The 16,210-nt window shown below is 48.3% G+C and overlaps 1 protein-coding gene and 1 long non-coding RNA gene across 2 annotated transcripts; one reads left to right on the plus strand and one right to left on the minus strand.

The window, feature by feature from the left end:
- Positions 1–3,104: 3,104 nt before the first annotated feature.
- IGSF23 (immunoglobulin superfamily member 23) lies at positions 3,105–15,699 on the minus strand. The gene is made up of 5 exons (XM_055311166.1): positions 15,563–15,699; positions 10,771–10,953; positions 8,596–8,868; positions 6,370–6,523; positions 3,105–4,208 (listed from the first exon to the last, which is right to left on the minus strand). Exons 1-5 carry the CDS (start codon positions 15,624–15,626, stop codon positions 4,175–4,177), a joined length of 708 nt encoding a protein of 235 aa, XP_055167141.1. The 5' UTR covers positions 15,627–15,699; the 3' UTR covers positions 3,105–4,174.
- LOC129500577 (uncharacterized) lies at positions 9,399–10,879 on the plus strand. Its single transcript, XR_008662571.1, has 3 exons — positions 9,399–9,534; positions 10,094–10,163; positions 10,766–10,879. It is a non-coding gene; the product is annotated as an uncharacterized LOC129500577 (long non-coding RNA).
- Positions 15,700–16,210: the final 511 nt, after the last annotated feature.

Consider the following 16,210-nt stretch of genomic DNA (forward strand, 5'->3'; position numbering starts at 1 on the left):
TGGGATGCCTGGGTGGCTCAGTGGTTGAGCGTCTGCCTTGGGCTCAGGTCATGATCCCCAGGGTCCTGGGATTGAGTTCTCATCAGGCTCCCTGCAGGAGCCCATTTATTTTCTTATGAATAAATAAATAAAATCTTTTAAAAAAGGAAAATGGGGAGGAATTATGGCCAGAAGTTAGAAATTCTATCTCCTTTCTCCTACTTCTTCCTTCTTGGATTCTGCTTGTGGCCTTCAAGCACCTAACAGATATGGCTGCCTGGGATGTATGGAATGCCTGAACACAAAGTGTGTGACTTTGTGTCTGTCCAGTTACAGAATAAGAAGAACAAGTACGAGATTCTCAATTTTTCTAATCCTGCATCTTCTACCTTTTTCTTTTTTTTAAAAAAAAGATTTTATTTATTTATTCATGAGAGACACACACACACAGAGAGGCAGAGACATAGGCAGAGGGAGAAGCAGACTCCCTGCGGGGAGCCCAGTGGGGCACTGGATCCCAGGACCCCAGGATCACACCCTGGGCTGAAGGCAGACACCCAACCACTGAGCCACCCAGGCGCCTGTGTATCTTCTACTTTTGACAGCACTTTTCACACCCCTGGGGGGATGTTGGGATATGATTTTGTTTTTGGCTCACATTTTCACTGTGGCCTAATTCCTCTGCACCTACCTGTTTTGCCAAGTGTCATTTAAATCTTTGACTTTATGGTTTAAATCTTAGGGTTAGATGTATCCATTGGTATTAGACTGGCTGTAAGGAACAATGAAATTAAAACAGTGGCATAAGTAAGAAAGAGGTGTATTTCTTCTTTCATGTACAAATAATCCAGAGACATTTAAGACAGGGCTAGTTGGATGGCTTCATGGAGTCTCTAGGCACCTGTTTTTCAGTGAGGGTGTTGATAATTGGCTTTCCAAAAAAAAAAAAAAAAAAAGAGAGAGAGAGAGAGAGAGACCCCCAACACCTTTGATTTGTACTGCTTTCCAATTTCCACAGTGTGCATGCTGTAGCATTGAGCACAGACTGTGTAACAGATACAGATCTTGCTATCGTGGAGCTGATAGTCTAATGGTTGATATAAATATTAAATATTCACACCAATAAATATTTAATGACATGATATAGTTAAATGCTATAAAACAGAACAATGCTATGGCAGCATTCAACCAGGGGACTGAATCTGTAACAGGTGTGGTCAGGTGGTCTCTTTGACGAAATCTGCCTTGTTTATTTTTAGTGGTAGGGAGGGACATCACAAAAATTCACAGCTGTTCCAAAGGGCAAGGGAACAGCCTTGCTACAGCCTTGGCCAGAGGACAGCTGGACACAGACTGGTGAGGGCGGTGGCTGCAGTGTCACTGCTGAGACCCAGCCATATTTGGAGCTGCAAGAACCAGTTTCCTTCCTGTCGCCACCCAAAGATTCCTCTTTGGATAGCTAGATAGCTAGCTTCTCTAACAGTGGAGGAAAAAGGGAAGAGTGGGGGGGTACAGCAGGATGTCTCAGGTGACAAAGGAACTGGTTAGATATTAGGGGTTTTCAAGCAAATCTGAGCCTTTGGACAGACCAGGGCAAGGACCCCAGAGTCAGTGATCTACACATATGGCTGCTGGGGGATTTATTTTTAACAACAAGGAGTTAGAGGTGCACCGTCCAATACAATAGCCACTAGCCACAGGTGGCAATATAAGTTAAAATTAAATTGAATTAAAAACAAATAAAAACTGAGTTACACTATTCATATTGCAAGGGTTCAATAGCCACATGTACCTCACCACAGAGAGTTCTGTTGGACAGCACTGGGCTAAAGCACAGGTTTTGGAACTGGGTAGACTTGAGTCGGCATCATGCATGCCTGTGTTACCTCAGGTGAGTGACTTGCCCTCTCTGAGCATCACTTTTATCCTAGGTACACAAGGATAATGACCAATAGCTGACACAGGAGGTAGGACCTCATGAAAGGAGAAGGGGGCTCTGGCCCCAAGGAGAGAGCAACAGGAAAGTGGGCTGATTGGAAACAGGGATTTCAGAGCCAGGTAGCCTAGTTTGGAGAATAGTTCCACCTTGTTCTACCCATGTGACTCTGAGGAAGTGGCATACCCTCTCTCTGAGTCTCCCCTCCTTTGCCAGTAAAATGGGGATGGATTCTCTTTTCCTCAGTAGGTTGAGTGAAGATAATATGATACATGAGGGTAGGAGCTGGCACACAGACAGCCCTCAGCAGACAACATCTGAATTCAGGTCTGTTCCCATTACTGCTAATCATAATGGCACGGTAGGTGGCTTTGTGTCGGTCACAAAACCATTGATGCTCCTCTGCTGTTAGATGCATCCATGCAGGGGCTTCATCCATATTCCTTTCCCCTTGGCCTGCCATCTACCAGGATTCTCCAACAGCTCAAAATCAAGTAGTCAATCTTATATACAAATGGGCCGTGGGTTTCTGGGGGTGGTGACCACCTCCCTCACTTCTCTGCATCCAAGGTTTGTTTGTTTGTTTTTTCTTTTTTGAAAAGGAGCCAAAATAAGTTGCACGTGCAGAAGATATTTTGGGGTGTCTGCCCAGCTTACAAGGCAAAACCTCCCCCACTTTCTGAGCAATGAGCCCCCACAGATAGGGCTGAGCTCCTTGAACTCTGCTTGTACAAATCATTCTGGCTCCCACTGCAGCCACAGGAATGGGACCACAGTTGACACTTGACCCGAGTGAGCCAATCAGATGCCTTCTCTGGGGGTTTCAGGAACAAGGTGAAGGGATTCTGTGGACTTGGAAGTGATGGGATCATGTCTCTCCCCACATGGATAGAGAACCACTGAGCACCCATCTGTGGAGAGAGACACAGAGAGAACTGTGAATCCCATGTGCCCAGAGAAGAGGATGACAAGGGATGAGGGCTGGGGCCTGAGAAGGAGGTTCCAGCAGCGTTCTTACTTTCTGATCATGCACTCTTGTTTTTGGTGGGAACTTGAAAAAATAGCCACGGATTCTTCTCTCCATCAAGAGTTGGTGTTCATTTCCTATTCCTCAAATCTGGGATGGCTATGTAGCTGGCTTTGGCCAGAATGTGGCAGTAACAATGATGTGCCATTCTTTTTTTTTAATTTTTATTTATTTATGATAGTCACACACAGAGAGAGAGAGAGAGAGAGAGGGGCGCAGAGACATAGGCAGAGGGAGAAGCAGGCCCCATGCACCGGGAGCCCGATGTGGGACTCGATCCTGGGTCTCCAGGATCGCGCCCTGGGCCAAAGGCAGGCGCCAAACCGCTGCGCCACCCAGGGATCCCAATGATGTGCCATTCTTAACCTTGGCCCCAAGAGGCAATGCCCCTCTCCTCTCACTCCTGGAATCCTGCCTCTGTCATATGAACAAGCTTGGGTCTGCCTGCTACAGAATGATAGATGATGTGGAGGACAGGTTACTTGTTCCAGACAACTGTCCTAGTCCAGACATCTCCTGGGTAACTGCCAGCTCATCACAGGGGCGTGAGTGGGCCCAGGAGAGATGAGAAGAATGGCCCAGCTGAGACCAGCCCAAACAGATAACCCCACAGAATTCTAAGCTAAATCCATGGCTGTCTTTTTAAGCCATTAAAATGGGGGGATAGTTTGTTACAGAGCAAGTTCTAGCTGGTGCACACTTGGATTTTTAGAAATCTTCCTGGATATTTATATTAAATTTGTCCCCCCCCTTTTTTAGATTTTATTTATTCATTCATGAGAGACACAGAGACATAGGCAGAGGGGGAAGCAGGCTCCCCCCGGGGAGCCCAATGTGGGACTCAATCCCAGGACCCTGGGATCACGACCTGAGCCAAACGCAGATGCTCAACCACTGAGCCTCCCAGGTGCCCCCATCCTTTTGTTTTTATTGGACCACTTAAGTGAGTATCCTTTGCTTTCAGTTCATGAATTTCACGAAATACGGACTGCTTGTATGGGTGGTTTCCAGGGATTTGGGGAGCTGGCCAGGTAGGACGCTGGCAGCTGGGGAGAGGGAGAGTAAAGCAGTCTCTGGGACTCTCAGCAAGATGAGAACATCCCAGAGACAAAAGATCAGGAGGGAGGAGGTCTCATCAGGAGCTCCCAGGAACATCATCTTGTCCCCCAGCCCCAGAATTCTCTTGCTGCCCTTCCTGGCATCACTTTGAGGCTGACAGACAAGTGCCCACTTCAGCAGCACATCCGTATTCTTTGTCTTCTAGCCCTATAATGAGAGAAAGAGAGAGAGAGAGAGAGAGAGAGAGAGAGAGTCATCATCATCATCATCATCATCATCATCACAGATGTGGCTGACATTTATTGAAGGTTTACCATGTGCTGGGCACCATTTGCAGTGCTTTATTCCCGCCGTGTCATGTAATCTGCACATTTTCCCTTTGAGGTACCTATTACCATTAACCTTATTTTACAGATAGGGTAGAGGGTCCCATGGCCTTAACTACAAACAACAGGGATCTCTCCTGGCCATTGGTGGGTGTTGTGGATGTGTGTGGAGCTTCCCTTCAGCCCACACCCCTCTTCCCTAAGAAGTGCTCCTCCTCACTGGGAGGGTCAGGACAGCCACGCCTGTCCTAATGACCTCATTTCCTGAGGCTGGTTCCTTCTGGCTGACGTCAGCATCCATCTGTCATCATACATCTTGGCCAAAATGGTGGGAGGACAGGAAGTGACCCCTCCCACCTGCTCATGAAGGCAGGGACTGGATTTCTCATCTTTCCCCTCCAAGAACATGGTTTTGGGTTAGGATCTGGGTTTGGTTCAGTGTCAGCCATTTGTCAGCTGCGTGTCCTGGGGGAAGGTGAGTTTCTCTGAGCTTTGGTTTACTCGCTTGGAAAATGAGGACAAGAACGTGCCCATCCTTCAGAGTAGCTGTGACTTGAAGGCTCCCAGCACTTACTGAGGGCCTGGGAAGTTGCAACTGCTACAGTGATGATGAGGTAGGGGATTCACGTAGCAGCCTGGCCCTCCCCCACCCCTGGAAGGTTCTACACAGGACTCACAGACTGGAGACCTGGCCCCAGCCTCTCCCAGCTGATCCACAAGGCCTTTGCAAACCATGTCAGCTTGCAGTACACAGGCTACAGAGTCTTGTGTTGTTATGGCAGGAAAAGAGGGAGCGGAGGTTAGGAGTGAGAACTAGGAGTGAGGCCAGGTTCTGGGTTTGAATCCCTCTCCAGCTGTGGGGTTTGGGGCCAGTCACTTCTCTCTGAGACTTAGTTTCCTCTTTGATAAAAACAAGGTCTTTTTCTTATCCACCGCCCCACCTCCCTAACCCCACCTGCTGAGCTCTTGTGGAAATTAGATAGAATAATGTTTAGCAAGCAGATAATAGGTGCTCAGTACATGGTAAGATATTATAGTATTACCATAATAGCTACTACATCTAGCATTGAGATGCAAGTCAGGTGTAAGTCAGATCCCATCCCTCCTCTAAACCCTCCATGGCTTTCATGTCACTTAGAACAAAAGCCAAGTCCTTATATGGCCCACAAGATCTCCGTTCCTTCTCTGATCTCATACCTCATGCCCTGTTTCTCTTCCCACTCCTCACACCACTCCAGCCATGCTGACCTCCTTGCTATTGCTTGAACACGCCAGGTGAAGTCCTACCTCAGGGCCTTTGCACTGGCTGTTTTCCCTGCGGGGTACGCCCTTCTGCCAGACATCCACTGACATCCATCCCTCCTTTGCTCAGTGTCTTTGCTCAGATGTCACTTTCTCGGGGAGGCCTTCACTGACTTAGTTAAACTGTGTCCCACCCCAACCCTGGCCTTACTTCCCAGCCTTACTCTGTGGCTGAGCACTCATCATTATCCAACATGCTCTCTATATTTTACTTGGTCATCACCGGAATTGCTGGTGTCTCAGACTAGAACGCAAGTTTGTGCAGGCCTGGACTTTCTGCTGCTATTCCCAGGGTTTTCCCCAGTGTTAGCAGCGCAGATACTCGATAGATGTGTATAGAAGGGAAGAATATGGGGCTGACCGTATTCCAGGCACAGCTGTAGCCACTTTAGAAATACTAGCTTGTTTCATCCTCACGATAGCCCCTGAGGATGGCATTTTGTATATGGTCAAACTGAGGCACAGATGGGGTATGACTTGCCTCTGCCTTCACTGCAGGTACGGAACAGAGCTGGGATTTGAACTGAGGCAGATGAGCTCCAGAATCCCTTTCTGTCGCTCTGTTCCCCGGTGTTCCACCTTGGGTGGGTGCACCAGGGGTCAATATCATCCTCCCTGAGTCTAAAGCTTCTTGGGAGGAGGCTACCGATTGGGCTTCTGTCTTGCTGCAGAGTGAGTTCTGTGGCTCATGGGGGCCGAGCGGACGTCGGGCAGTGGACAGGGGTGAGGACAGCACGTACTTTAGACTCTGGACGATGGTGAAGCTTATTCCTCCGATCAGCATCGCCGCCCCTACATTTCCAGCCACGAGGAGGCTGATGGCAGCTCCTCCTGACAGGGAGAGAACGGGGTCCGGCTCGATGGGCTCAGCCTCTGTGGGATCCACTTTCTCTTCTGGAGGAACAAGAAAGGGTGAGACTGAAGGAGCCATCCTCCCTCCACCTCCCTGCCTCCCACCATTTCACCTCCTGAATGTGTCTTCATCCCATCCCCCTCCTCTTCATCCTCTGGTCTCCACAGCCTCTTCTTGGCTCTCCTGCCCCAGTCTCTCCTCCCACCAACCTCCCCACCACGCAGAAGCCAGAGGGGTCCGTGGAAAGCTCTAACTTGACCCTGTTCCTTCCCTGCTCAGAATTTTGCTGAGGCTTCCCAGGACCTGGGGAGGAAGCATCTCTCATTTTAATCTTTGAAGCTTTGCTACCTGCAGCCTCAGCTCTCTCTCCTCTCCACCTTTAAAACTCAGTCCCATTGGACTCTTCTCAATTTTCTTTCTTTTTTTCTACTCAATTTTCTAAGCTCACCTCTCTTTCCTACTTCCCAGCCTTTGTGCTCCTAGAATGCCATTTATGCCATTTTCCTTCCCTTGGCCTGGATAACTCCTATGTACTCTAGTACTGGCTCAGATGTCCCCTCCTCCAGGAAGCCCTCCCTGACCCCCTTGTTGGGTCAGGTGGCCTCTTGGGTCCCACATCCCTTGGCTCTCCCACCCAGCCTTGCCCACTCTAGTCACTCTAGTCATTACTATTTGAGGGCAGGGCCAGGGCTGTCTCCAGAATGTCCCCAGCACCACCCAACACGGGCTGGTTATGTAGTAGGCAGTAGGAAATTAACATTTTCAGAAGAGTTGACGAATGAGTAAAGGGGGGTCTCGAAAGTCATTCTCAATGAATAAATCAGAGTCACCAGCTGCTATAAGATTTGCACTTTTTCTCTTGAGAATCACCCCAAAATCAAATCCTGAAGCTCCAATTGGACCCTGGCTGGGAAGAGATGGCAGCTCTCTGGGGCCTACCCCAGCCAGGTTTCCATCACTCCTGCCCTTTCCATGCTCTGGACCTTTGCTCATGTGTTCCCTGCTGCCCACATCCCTCCCTGGCTTCTCTACTGGCCAGGTCCTCTATACTATTCTAGCTCACTCCAAGTCTCTTGTCCTCCATGCATAAATACATGAAAAATATATTCATGAGGATAGCTGCTATCATTCTTCTTTTTAAAATAAAGCTCCACATCCAATGTGGGGCTTGAACTCATGACCCCAAAATCAAGAGTCGCATGCTCCACGAGAGAACAAGCTGGGCAGCCTTAAAGCACCTGCTTTCTAACAGGTGTTCTGCTCACCCCAATCACACATTATTTCTGCTCCTTATGACAATCTTGCAGAAGTGTACATGTTCACCCCCATTACACCCAGGAAGAAACAGAGGCTCAGAGAGGGGAAGTCACTTATCCTAAGTCACCTGGCCAGGGAAGCACAGGGGCAGGAATTGCATCCAGGTTTGACCGGCTCCCAGACTACTTTCCTGATCCCAACTAGCTGTTCTCATTATTGCCACCTGGGGCTCTGCACATTCACTGCATACAGTAGTAGTCACAAAAGTAATAATAATATGGATAATACTAATTGCAGCCACGATACTAGCTCATGCCTTCTGAGCACTCCCTAGTGTTCAGTAGTGCTCAGCACTACTATTTGAAGCTGTTTGCCTGCTTATCTCATTGAATGCTCACAACTACACTTTGGGGTGGGTGCTGTTATTATCCCTATTTATAGACAAGGACACTGAGGCACAGAGAAGTCAAGGCACTGGTCCAAAGTCACACAGCCAGGACGTGGTAGAGCCAGAGTTCAAATTCCAAAGCCGGTGCTCAGAACCACTCATTATCACCTGCATTTTTTTTTTTTTCCTGCAGGTGTGCGCTGAGACCTGAGGGGCCAGGTTCACACAGCCAGGAAACAGTTGGAGCCAGGAACCAGACAGCTGGGTCCAGATTCGGAGCTGAGCTTTTATTAGAGTTCATCTCTTTCAGCTGCAGCCTCTGCAAAATGGGCTAATCACCCCACTCTGCCAGGCAGATGGAAGAATGGGATGGCATCTTGGCTATACAGGGTTTCAGAGTGGGTGGCTTTGTAGAAGGCTCAATGCAACCAAGGATGCAAAAGTCTGGAGTGGGGGTGGGGGACTCACCTGGCAGCGAGATGGTCACAGGGTCAGAGGGATACTGTCCTTGGCTATTCTTGGCCGTGCACACATAGGTGCCCAGATTCTCCCAGGACAACCTCCGGATGATCAGCAGAGCCCCGGTCATGTAGGGCTCCCCATTGAGGGTCCAGTGTAGCACGGGCTTGGGGGTGATATAAGAAGCCAGACAATTCAGGACCACTGAGTAATTGAGGTCACTCTGGATAACGCCATCGATGTTGTAGGGGAATGTGAGCAGACTCACCCCCTTGGAACTGGCTGTGGAAACAAGAGCAAGGCCACATGGATGGAGACCACTCAGAGAGGCTGAGCACTTCTTTTGTCCACTGCAGGGACATTCATTCATTCATTCATTCACTCATCAACAAATGTATTTGGAGTTCCTGATCTGTGTCCAGTCCTGCTCCAGACCCGGGCGTACCGCTCCCCCCAATCCCTCACCTTCATCACTTCTAACTGCCAGCACCTCACCCGTTGCCCCAGTACTTTGGCTGCCAGGGCCTGCTCTGCTCAAGGAGGAAGCAGGACAGAGAATTGGGAAATGAGCACACCCAGGGGCAGGCCTATGCAATGACAGGCATGGGCTGGTATATAAATATCCCAGCAACCCAGCCTTCACTTGGACCAGGGTGAGGCCGAGTTGCTGGGAGGGAGTGGATTCTGGATTATTCTGAAAGCCGAGCCCACAGGACTTGCTGATGCATTGGAGAGAGAGAAAGAGAAGAGTCAAGGGGGGCCTCCAAGGCTTGGTGCTGGCGCCACTGGCTGCTGGGAATGCTCTTTACAGAGATGGGGCATACATAATAGTTCTCTTTCCAATGTTTCTTCCAGGTTAAAGACTTGAGGTCCAGGGGTTCTTAGGCCCAAGCTTCATGGTCAGAGAGAGGCCCAGCGAGTATTTGAACCTGGAAGTCTGATGTCGTGGTGAGTACTGGGAGCCTCCACACAGAGCTGATTTCCAAATTCAATGCAATATGATACAGTGAAAAGAACTTTAGTTCAACCTGAGAACTCATGCAAGGCTTCCTGGAGGAGGTAGTGTCTGAGCTAAGCCTTGCAGGAGGAAAAGGAGCCCACCAGGTGTAGAAACAAGAAGCAATGTAAAGAACCACCTGGATCTGGCTCTTACTAGGAGCCAAACACCATTCCAAACACATGCTAACTCATGGTCAGTTATACTGTGAGTGAGACTGATCCGTGCTTGAGCAAAATTATTTAGAAAGTTGTGATCAGCATTTGAAATGTGACATGAAATATAACAGAAAATACCAGAATGCATTGCTCATAGCAATAATTGTTATTTTATGACACATGTCTTTCAATTACTTGTGGTGTGTGTCTATGTGTACACTCCAGATCTTGAGGTGAAGTCCATTTCTCACTGTGGGTCTTGACTGAAAAAGCTTGAAACCCACTGGATTTATACACTTAAATTCTCAAAACAACCTGATGAGGTAGGATCTACCATGGCTCCATTTTACAGATGGGAACACCCAAGTATACAGATGGGAAGTCACTTTTCAAGGATGCACAGCTGGCCAGAGGCAGAGAAGGTATGTCTGTGCAAGGCCATTCCGGTTTCAGAGGCTCCACGAGCTCAGGGCTGAGAAGGGCATGGGCACAGGGGGGGCTCTCCCCACCCTGGTTCCCTGGAGATGGTGCTGGGCTAGAGAGGCCACAGGGAAGGAGATAAGCTCCAGGATCATAGAGAGTCCTGTAGAATCCCAACATGGCCTCTTGCTTCTAGGTGACCACAGGCCATTGACATCACCTCTCTCTCAGCCTTAGATCCTCACCTGTGCAATGGGGTTGGTGCTTGGAGCATCTGCTTTCGCAGGTTGCTGTGAAATCCCCTATGTTTGGTACAGAGTGAGGGCTCAGTAAGTTGGAGCTGGTCCTTCCTGCTTTTTGGTGTTTACTAGCTGGCCTCTCTGCAGGAGCACTTTCTCCCACTCTTTGTGGGGCAAACTCCTGCTCCACCTACACATCCCAGCTTGGATGGCCCCTCCTCTGGGAAGCCCTACCTCTCGCTGCCTGGGAACATGGTCCGTCTCAGCCCCATTCACCCTTGCCAAGTATCTGCTTTGTCACACTCCTGTGTCCTCTGCTAGTTTCCAGCACCATGTCTTGGGGGTGTCATGTTTCTGATGAGCAGGCTACCTCGGGTGTCCAGTGTCTCCTGGCCTGTGTGGCTGTGCCCCTGGGGCCAAGAAGCAGAGAGAACACCATTCAGGCTTCCAGGAACAGGCAGGCGGGCACCGGCTCCTTCAGTCAAGAGGTCTGGAGACGCAGGGAAGGGCAGCTCCGAGGAGGCAAGGCAGGTGCAGGATGCGATCAGGATGCCTTGGGGGAGGTGGGAAGGGAGAGGAGAGAGCAGAGGGAGCAAATGGGACCAAAGGTGAGATGCTGCCCCAGCAAGTAACCCTTCCTGATTTGGGCGAGGAGTATGGCACATTGAGAGTTGATGATCAGGGCGATAGTGACAGAAATAATGTGGGGTGGGCGAGCCTGGGTGGCTCAGTTGGTTAAGTGTCTGACTCTTGATTTCTGCTCAGGTCATGATCTCTGGGTCCTGGACTTGAGTTCCACACTCAGCAGGGAGTCTGCTTGAGGAGTCTCCTCTCCCTCTTCCTTTGTCCCTCCCCCCACTTGAGAGTGCTCTCTCTCTCTCAAATAAATAAATAAATAAATAAATAAATAAATAAATAAATCTTTAAAAAATAGAAAATGAAAAGGGAGCATTCACTGAGCACCTTCTATCAGCCAGATGCTGTTCTAAACACTGAATACGTATCATCTTACTTACCCCTTACATTGACCCCACCAAGCACACATTACTTAGGGTGTCCTGCAGATCCGTTCTCTAACCTTCTCTGCCCTGTTCTGCTCCCCGATAAAGTCTGACTTCTCTGAGCTGCATTGCTGGGTCCCCTTATCTTTTGCTTCCGGTTAGCTTCTGCCAATGGGAATGACTTTGAGGTAGCTGATCCCACAGCTCTCTCCCTGCTTTGTCAACATGGGCCGGCTGTGTCCCTCTACTAAAGCTGCTGTTGGTGGCCCTCTCCATATACCACTGTCTCTGAGTTTTGGGGTCTGTTCTTCCTCTTACGGCTTCTAGCACAGAGTGGGTAACAGCTTTCTGCTGTGGCTAGCCCTCTGGTGCTGCATGGCCTCAAGGGGGTTTACTTATGCCCTGCTTACATTTCTGCAAATAGTCCCTTTATTAAACTCCCCTCAAGGGGTGCCGGGGTGGCTCAGTTGGTTAAGTGTCTGCCTTCACTTCAGGTCATGACCCCAGGGTTCTGAGATTGAGCCCCAAGTTAGGCCCCTGGGTCAGCGGGGGGTCTGCTCCTCCCTTTCCCCCCTGCTTTTCCCTCTCTCTCCTGCTCATGCGTGTGCGCTCTCTCTCTCCCTCACATAAATCAATAAAAAATTTTAAAAGTCTTTAAACCCCTCTCATTAGTTTTTTGGGTAGACCATTTTTCCTGCTTCAACCCTGAGTGACACAACTATTATACCCTGAGTAGGACTGAGGAAAATGGAAGCTCAAAGAATTGAAGACCATTGTCCAGGATGTCATAGGTGGTAAACAGCAGAATTCTGTAGTAAAGTAGACTGGTGATTGTGTCCCACTGTCCCCAGTTGCTCTCACTTCCTTTAATTACATTTCCATGCGGCTTAGGGTTTAGAGCAGAATCCTTGGAATCTGGCTCCAGACCCTATGAACTTACCCACCCCATTCTACTGCCTCTCACTGGATTGATGGCTGTTGCAATAAGTACACAAGATCCAGTCATAAAAGACTAAAACATTTGAGATGAAAATGTAAAGAACTTTGGCCAAGTGAAAAAAACAAACACCACCCACCAAGTCAAAAGAACAATAACATGCCAGGAAAAATTATTTGCAACAAATTTCATGGTCCAAGAGCTCATTTCGTGAATATGTAAAAAGTTCTGAGATATCAATAAGAAAATAGAAACATATACAAAGGATATGGATAGGCAACTCATAGAAAAGAAAATTCAAATGTCTCTTGACATAAAGAAAATGTTCAGCTGTGCTCCCGGTAAGAGAAATGCAAATTAAAAACACCCCAAGGTAACACCTTTCACCTATCAGGTTGGCAAAGGTCCAAAAGATTGATGACTCGTCTGCTTTGGTGAGACTGAGGGCAATAGGAAAGACCTATTCATGGCTGACACAACCCATGATGAGGGCTGTCTGGTAAAGTCTTTTGGATTAAAAAATTTCCATATCCTTTCCATATCCTTAAAATATCCTTCCATATTTCCATATCCTTTTCCTCCTTTGACTCTGAAATTAAACATCATGGAATGTGTTTTACAGATACATTTTCTCAGTATAAAATGTCTAATGGTCAGGGTCATCTGCTACCCCTTAGTTATAACGGGTAAAGATTGGAAATATCCAAGTGCCTGACAATAGGGAACTGATTTAATAAATTATGGTCCATTCAGACAAGAGAACAATACAGTTATACAAAAGGCTGAAGAAGCACTCCAGAATGCCATCAACTGAGAGGGAAAGATCTCCAGAGTAAGTAGTTAAAAAACCGATTTAATAAATTATGGTCCATTCACACAATAGAACAATACAGTTATTATACAAAAGGCTGAAGAAGCACTCGAGAATGCCATGAACTGAGAGGGAAAGATCTCCAGAGTAAGTAGTTAAGATACAAAGGCATGCTTCTGGATAGTTCTTATGGTGTGCTACTTTTGATGTAAAAACAGAAGAAAAGTAAATATATATATATATATATATATATATATATATATATATATGCATTTCTTATAAACATATAAAGAAACCGTGGGAGGATTCATACATGAAAACAGTGGCTGTCTGTGTGTGACAGCGGGGAGGGAAGGAGAGAACTGGGTGAGTGGATAAGACAGTGACTTCACTCAAGGCCTTTTATTGAGACTCAAACCTTTGAGACTCAAACCATGGGAATGTATAGCCCATTCAAAAATTAAGTAAAATTTTTGGGTGCCTGGGTGGCTCAGTCAGTGAAGCGTCTGTCTTTGGCTCAGGTCATGATCCCAGGATCCTGGGATGGAGCCCTATGTAGGGCTCCCTGCTCAGCGGGGAGCCTGCTTCTCCCTCTCTCTCTGCCCCTTCCCCTGCTTGTGTACTTTCTGTCAAATAAATAAATAAATAAATAAATAAATAATAAATAAATAAATAAAAAAATCTTTTAAAAAATTAAGTAGAATTTGAATAAAGAACATAAGAGAGAGAGAAAAAAAAGAACATAAGAGAGCATAAACTATGTTCTTAATAGTCTTACACACATACCCCAGAATGTAAGCTCCAGAATTGGATGGCCAGTGGGCAAGCCCCAAAACTTATTAGCTCTGGTGACTTTGGGAAAATTAATGATCTTCTCTGAGCTTCAGTTTCCTTACCTATAAAATGGGAATGATAATGCCTCCAGGGATTTTTCAACTGGGGAGGATTTTGGTCCCCCCAGGGGGACATTGGCAATGTCTAGAAATCTTTTTGGTTGTCACGACTTGGGGTGGGGGGTGTGCTACTGGCATCCACTGGGTAGAGGCCAAGGAAGCTGCTCAGCATCCTACCATGTTCAGGACAGCCCCGGCAAGAAGGAAAGCATTGGACCCAAAAGTAAGCAGTGTAGATGTTGAGAAGCCTTGATCGAATGCTTGTAAAGTGCTTAGAACAATGTACCAACAAGGCGACCGCCAAATCAGTGCTTGACATTACAATGATAATTATCATCACTGCTACCATTCTTGCTTCTGCAACTGCAAGTACTAGGTATAGTATAAATATGTCTTTTAAAGATTAAAGAAAAAGCAATACAAGGGAGCCTGGGTGGCTCAGTCGTTGAATATTTGTGTTTGGCTCAGGTTGTGATCCCAGGGTCCTGGGGTTGAGTCCCGCATCGGGCTCCCCCACACGGAACCTGCTTCTCCCTCTGCCTGTGTCTCTGCCTCTCTCTGCGTCTCTCACAAATAAATAAATAAAATCTTTAAAAAAAATTTAAAAAGCAATACGTAAGTGGTTATGTTTTAAGGATCAGAAATACCCACTTACAGAACAAATGTTAAAACATCAGCTTTCTTCATGAATGGGAAGTGGTGGCGAGGGGGTGATGACCCCCAGGGCAGCATCACCAGACACAGACAGTGCTGTGTGTGAAAGGTCTGTGGAAGGGCAGCTGCTGGGAGGGGGGGATCAGCTGAGAACCTCACGCTGGCTCTGCCAGGGTCTCTGCCAGATTCTCCCAACCATTACTCACTGGTTGCCTCCACAACTCTGAGGTCAGCAGCACTAGTCTGTTTTATGTCAGGGAAACTGAGACAGAGCGAACTTGAACCTTAGATCCAAGGTCGTAAGTGGATAGTTGGGAGTTGTCTCATCTTAGGGCCTTCTAGGTGGGTGCGGGGCTCACTGCCCACCACCTACCTCCACTGATTTTATCTCTTAGCTGGCAGCTGGTGTGATTTGTCTTTATTTAAGATTTTATTTATTTATTTATTCATGAGAGACACAGAGAGAGGCAGAGACACGACACAGGCAGAGGGACAAGCAGGCTCCCCACGGAAGCCCGATGTGGGATTCGATCCCAGGACCCCAGGACTCACAACCTGAGCCAAAGGCAGACGCTCAACCACTGAGCCCCCCGGGCGGCCCCTAGTCCTGAATTCTGAATCTACCCTTGCCAGCCAGCCGTCTTGGACTCTGCCCCTCTCTGAGCCTCACTTCCCTTCTCCTAAAAAGGGTCAATAGCACGGCCTTCTGGGGATTTCAAGAGTTCTCGTCCATTTTTCAACTGACTGGAGTCAGAGCTCTGACAGGGGGCAAGTCTGACTTGGAATAGAGATTCCTCTCGCTGGGAGTAGAGGACTGTCCTCTCCCTGTCCCCAACCTGTGGGTGAAGCCATTGTTTCTTACTCACCTGTTAGAAGTAGCCTCTTCCAGGCAGGGCTGCGGCCGGGGCGGGCGTCCAGAGGACACCTCATGCCTCGTTCTGTCCAGGGGCCACACGGGGGAGGTCGCCGCGTCTGGAGTGGGGGCCTCCTACCCTGCGCTATCAGGTCGGCATGCCTCAGCCCCGCCCCCGTCCTGGCCCCACCCCCGCCTCCCTTCCCGGCCCTTGGCTGAGAATTCACCTCCCAGACCTGCACTCTTCTCTAGCATTGTTGGGTTAGTGGGAGTGCTGGGGGGGAGCACACAGGGCAGGATTCTGGAGAAGGGGCTTGGGGGTTTCTCTCCCTTTCCTCTCTGCATCCCTTCCAGCCCTCCTGGCCGGGAGAATGATGAAGATGGAGAGTGGGGTAGAATGGTCCTGCCTCTGTCACTTCACATCAGAGGAGAGGAATGGGCAAAGAGCATCAGGTAGGAGGTGGCCAGGGCGTCGCTTGCCTCCTGACTTTGCTCCAGTCTCTGTGACTGTCAGCTCTGAGCTTCTACTTTTCTCTCCTGTAAAATGTGGATTTTTTTAAAATAGATTTTTATTTATTTTATCATTTATTCATGAGAAAGAGAGAGAAGCAGAGACATAGGCAGAGGGAGAAGCAGGCTCCCTGCAGGGAACCCATGTGGG

Source organism: Nyctereutes procyonoides, unplaced genomic scaffold, assembly GCF_905146905.1.
Source record: "Nyctereutes procyonoides isolate TBG_1078 unplaced genomic scaffold, NYPRO_anot_genome, whole genome shotgun sequence".
NCBI lineage: Eukaryota > Metazoa > Chordata > Mammalia > Carnivora > Canidae > Nyctereutes > Nyctereutes procyonoides.